At 49.2% G+C, this 4,614-nt stretch overlaps 1 protein-coding gene across 1 annotated transcript; it reads right to left on the bottom strand.

Annotated features, from left to right (window-relative positions):
• Nucleotides 1-365: 365 nt before the first annotated feature.
• Nucleotides 366-4,306, bottom strand: LOC117903171 (prominin-like protein). The gene is made up of 11 exons (XM_034815016.1): nucleotides 3,877-4,306; nucleotides 3,677-3,824; nucleotides 3,465-3,596; nucleotides 3,220-3,407; nucleotides 2,996-3,160; nucleotides 2,399-2,529; nucleotides 2,006-2,338; nucleotides 1,837-1,946; nucleotides 859-1,786; nucleotides 653-798; nucleotides 366-593 (listed from the first exon to the last, which is right to left on the bottom strand). The coding sequence occupies exons 1-11, from the start codon at nucleotides 4,169-4,171 to the stop codon at nucleotides 416-418; spliced, it is 2,754 nt and encodes a 917-aa protein (XP_034670907.1). The 5' UTR covers nucleotides 4,172-4,306; the 3' UTR covers nucleotides 366-415.
• Between the last annotated feature and the right edge of the window lie 308 nt (nucleotides 4,307-4,614).

Genomic DNA, 4,614 nt, shown 5'->3' with positions numbered 1-4,614 from the left:
GGGCACGGTCCGTGCCAAGAAAAACTTTTCTGACTCGTCCAGTGTTCAGCATCCATCGTGCGCTCTCCACGGAAATAAGATTTATTAGATATGGTAATTATGCACAAAGTCACTCCACACACTGTGTGGGCAAAAAGTGCGGACTGTGAGCTGTGGCTGTGGCTGTGCCTGGATGTGCCAGCCTTTATTTAAGGATTGTTTTATGAGCATATGTGGAACGCAGCTTGTTCAATGCTCAGTACTGCAATAAATCAGCTGGACTCCAATAACTTTAACAGCCGAACAAAGTCCATCCCAAAAGTATCACGAGCAAGCGGTGGGGGAGAGAGACTAGCTGGATCACTCGATAAATCGGGTGCATCAGAGTACAGACACCACTAGAAATTTTATTATACATAAATATCTCTACCAAAGACTAATCTAGCTTGTTCTTTCTGTCTTTATTGGACTCTAAATCGTTGATAATCGCCGTTGTCGTTGACGTGGTCGGCGCTATCGTGCTCCTGTCATCGACAATCGTTACTTCTTCACAGTCCGAATGTTCGAACTGACCACCTTCCATTCTTGGTGGCTGGCCCCTGCAGAAGGGGCAGCTGCAATGAAGGATTAACGATTAGTGTGTGAAATGTCTTGAATGATTACAAATACCAACCTGGGCTCCTCCGCTATCACTCTGCTGCGCACAGGCCGTATCGGGGGCAGACTTATTTGCTTGTACAAGCACTGCAAGCGATGAGCCACACAGAGGACGGGCATGAGCAGGAAGGCGGCTATGACCACGCTGATCCAATAGCCATTCTGCAATTGGATCGATCGATTGATCAGTGAGTGAGCAAAACAAACCAAAGAACTGCTTACAATGGGATCCACCATGCGATTGCACACCAAATCCAGACCGTTATCGTATATATAGCTGAGTGGCTGACAGCGACCCACAACGTAGTTGGCTTCGTGGACTACCATGCGGATGTACGTGTTGATCTGTTGGTCAACCATTTCGGTTAGGTTCTGGGCCAGTGTGGCCAGATATGCCGTCCCCTTGGTCTGTATAAATTTCTCAGTATCAAGCACCGACTGTCTGAGTATTTTTATGGAATCGCCGAGGTTGTAGTTCTGGTACAGTAAGAGCTTATCAGCTTTGCGCAGTGCTTTGACCATTGTTGCAACATCTCTGTGTATAGCTGCATGAAACGCTCTCCTAAACGACTGCAGACTCACGTACTCGTTCTCGAAGGCCACCTTGGCCATGTGGTAATGACGAGCCGACAGTGAGCGCGAGAAGCGCAGCAGATCCGCTTCGAGCTGTCGCAGATCCATGGGCGTGAGTTCGGGGCAAATGGATTCGGTGAACAGGCGACTGTCGTACAGCCCCACAATGTTCGTCTCCGACTTGGTCAGAAACACATCCCTCTCGTACGCTGTTAGCAAGTATGTTTTGGATAGATCCAGATTCGGATCAAAATTTCTGTCTTGCGGTGTCGTCACGCGCACGCGCAGCAAATTGTCCACGTTGTAGATTCTCTGCTCGCGCAGAAACGGAAACAGAAATTGCTCCCCCTCGCACGCCTCAATCACTGACGACAAGCTCATGGGTGCGGCTCTTTCGCGTTGCGACGAGAAATACTTCTTCAGATCGATGTGCGCATCCAGCTGCCGGAGCAGCGCACTCGCCTTCTGCTGCCTGAGTGGCGCGCAGGCGCCTTTGTATGCCACCGAGCCGATAATAAAGTAGAAGAGGCCCACAATCAGCATGGCGGAGATCACACAGAATATCAAAATCATGGCGCTGCAATCAAACAAATTTAAGTGGAGGATGGTAGTGAATTATTTGCTTACAGTATGAGAGCGTAGGAGCCCAGCTTCATGGTGAAAAAGGAATCGTTGACGCCTGTGACGCGCGGAGCTAGGCAGCCGAGAACCAGAGCAACAGTCAGCACAATCAGTATCTGTGTGGAGCGATAGATAGAAGCCTGCTCCGAACGATTACTCAACCTGCAATACAAACCGCAATCACGCACACGGAGATGTAGAGGACCACGTAGTAGCGCGTCTCATTGAACTTATCGTAGAGATCCTCGAAGGCACGCGTCGCACGGAGAGTGCCCAAGTGAATGTCACTGATGACCACATCGATTATTTCTTGTAATTTTCGCGACTCGCCGGCAAAGAGAATGCCGCCCTTGCGTATATCTCGGATTATCGGCGGCGTCACACGCTCCAGCTCATCCTTGATCTTTTTGCTCACCGCACGGAGACGCTCCAGCATCAGATTTGCTCTGTACTGGTCCGGAAGGAAGACCACCATCATCTCATATCTGATTTTCCGCAAACTGGGTGCCTATAGGGGGGGTTGGGGTGTTAGCGTAATATTCCAGCATTTAGGGGAAATTGTATTCACTTCGTCCAAGTGCAGGCATCTGGATGTGTCAATAAACTCAATGTCGGCATTGCGTAGAAATTTCAGGCATTCCTTACTCCCACAGAGCACCGTTGCCGCAAAGTTTATTTTACGCTTCACGCCGCGCAGAGCTGTCAAAACAAAACGAAACAAAAGCAAAAGAGAAAGGAAGTAGCAGATTACGCTGTGCAAGTTCCGTTAGTGTTTAAATGTGGGCTAAATATTTGCAGGTGCCCTCTCTGTACTGCCGCCACCCACATGTTTCACAGAGACAACAGAAAAGACTTGCTTCTATGCCAAAACGGATCTTCACCATGCAGAGAGAGCTTTACTCAGAGAGCAGCACAGCGTCAGAGTCAGCGAGAGAGAGTGTTCTTTGGCACCTTTGCTCTCAGCGGTCGGCATGCAGGTTCTCACACGTCAACAGACACGAAGCTAAAAACGTTTCTTGCTTCTCTGCCGCTGCGGCAGCCGCGCAATTGTGCATACGACGCTGCTTCTCTGCCGCTGCGACGGTTCGCGGTACACGTAGCTTTTACGCTGCTCGTGTGCCGACTGCGCTGCCCGAGAGATCTTTTTCTTTTCTTTCTTTCTTACCTTCTCTGAGAACGAAGGTGTCCCGCAGCAAGTTGTTTTGCAGGGATACAGTGTCGCCCGTATCTACTACCGCCTGGTAAACATTGTTTAATATCCGTGCGAGCTCCGCCATGGCATTGCCTTCTGCCACATCGTTCAAGTCTCTAAACAAATGATTGGGTGCATCTATGGTGGGTAAAGGACAAAACATTACATTGGCGATGGAAAGGCACGGATTATGCTACCCTTGAGTGTGGCTACCAATTGGGTCTCCATCTCCTCGTAGTTGCTCACAAACAAATGATGAACGTGATCGCTGACATCCTTCAGGAAGTTGCAAGTGTCCACGCTGCCCACTTCCAGGATTTGCTTCGTGGTGGTGAGCCCCCGCTCCAGCATGCCATTCGAGAGGAACGCCAGCACCATGCAGCAGCTGTGGAGCAGGCCAATAAGCATGCGATTTGGGTAATACCTGACCCCGTGACCTTACCCGATCAAAGCAATCATCAAGCCCAAACAGGTGCCCAAGACAACGCGTCGCCGCACATTAAGATGCGTCTCGCAGGCCGGACAACCCGCTCGAGTCTTGCAGCGAAAGCAGCAGAGGCAGAAATATAAGACGCTGATGACACACACACACACATACACACAAGAGAGAAAATAAGTGAGAGCACAGCACACAGCAGTGCCAGAGATACTCACCCTATAAAGGGTATGGCGAGAATGAGTGCCACCTGGACAAGCACCCAGGCCCACATCAGCCAGTAGGCGTTCAGCCACTGGGCCCAATCTTCTTTATCGACTTTCGGGCCCAGCTTCATGTTATCCGTGCCCAAGAACTTGATGTAGCCTGCAATCGAACATTCAGACACAACATGTGCTGCACAACATGTTGCACTCACCCCTGGGTATTGTCGGATCCATGGGGAACATTTTGTCGAAGAAAGTGCGTGACATTTTGAACACAATATCCACCCACATGCTGGGATTCTTCGTTCTCTGTGAGTAGTTCGTTGTGGGCACAAACTTCGTGAAATGAACTTCCTCAAAGTGGCCCTGGCCCATTTTCTCGTGGGTGGTGCCATGCCCTGAATATCCATTGCGCCAAATGTACGGCTCATCCGGTGCGCTCCATGACTTCACCGGCGTGACCAACACAAACAGAAACAGAGCGGCGCAGATCCTCTCTTTCATCATGGACGACTATCGGCTATCGCAAGTAACACATTTAATTTTCATGCAAGGAATCATAAGCAGCGAAAGGTTGTCCACTCTCCGTGATATTTGAGTCAACGAAGGCCAACTGTAAAATTGTTTGTGTGTTTTTGTTGTCAAATGTTTAGCTATTTGTTTACCAGTTGGCACAGAAACTACTGAGATGCGAAAAAATGTCTATGGCAGATGTATTTCAGGTAGCAGAATAGGAACCGAAAACTGTTGGTACTCAGTGTAAACATCAGGCGACGCAGTCGTTTACCGTTACCCTTCTCTCACATGCCAATATCATGTGGTAGGGAGAGGAGGAGATGCCGATAATGCACAGATGCTTACATATGTATGTATGTATATGCTTACACGCATGAAGCAACTATATAAGGAGGTCTTGTCGTCAAAAATACGGGAGCGTAACAATGCTGTCA

Source organism: Drosophila subobscura, chromosome A, assembly GCF_008121235.1.
Source record: "Drosophila subobscura isolate 14011-0131.10 chromosome A, UCBerk_Dsub_1.0, whole genome shotgun sequence".
Taxonomy (NCBI): Eukaryota; Metazoa; Arthropoda; class Insecta; order Diptera; family Drosophilidae; genus Drosophila; species Drosophila subobscura.
This window is presented reverse-complemented; position numbering and strand designations above follow the sequence as displayed.

Coding starts and splice junctions, on each gene's coding strand:
- LOC117903171 (XM_034815016.1), bottom strand. CDS start 4,171: ATGATGAAAGAGAGGATCTGCGCCGCTCTGTTTCTGTTTGTGTTGGTC. Junction 3,161..3,219: donor ATTGGTAGCCACACTCAAGG/GTAGCATAATCC, acceptor TACCCACCATAG/ATGCACCCAATCATTTGTTT. Junction 2,530..2,995: donor CACCTTCGTTCTCAGAGAAG/GTAAGAAAGAAA, acceptor TTGTTTTGACAG/CTCTGCGCGGCGTGAAGCGT.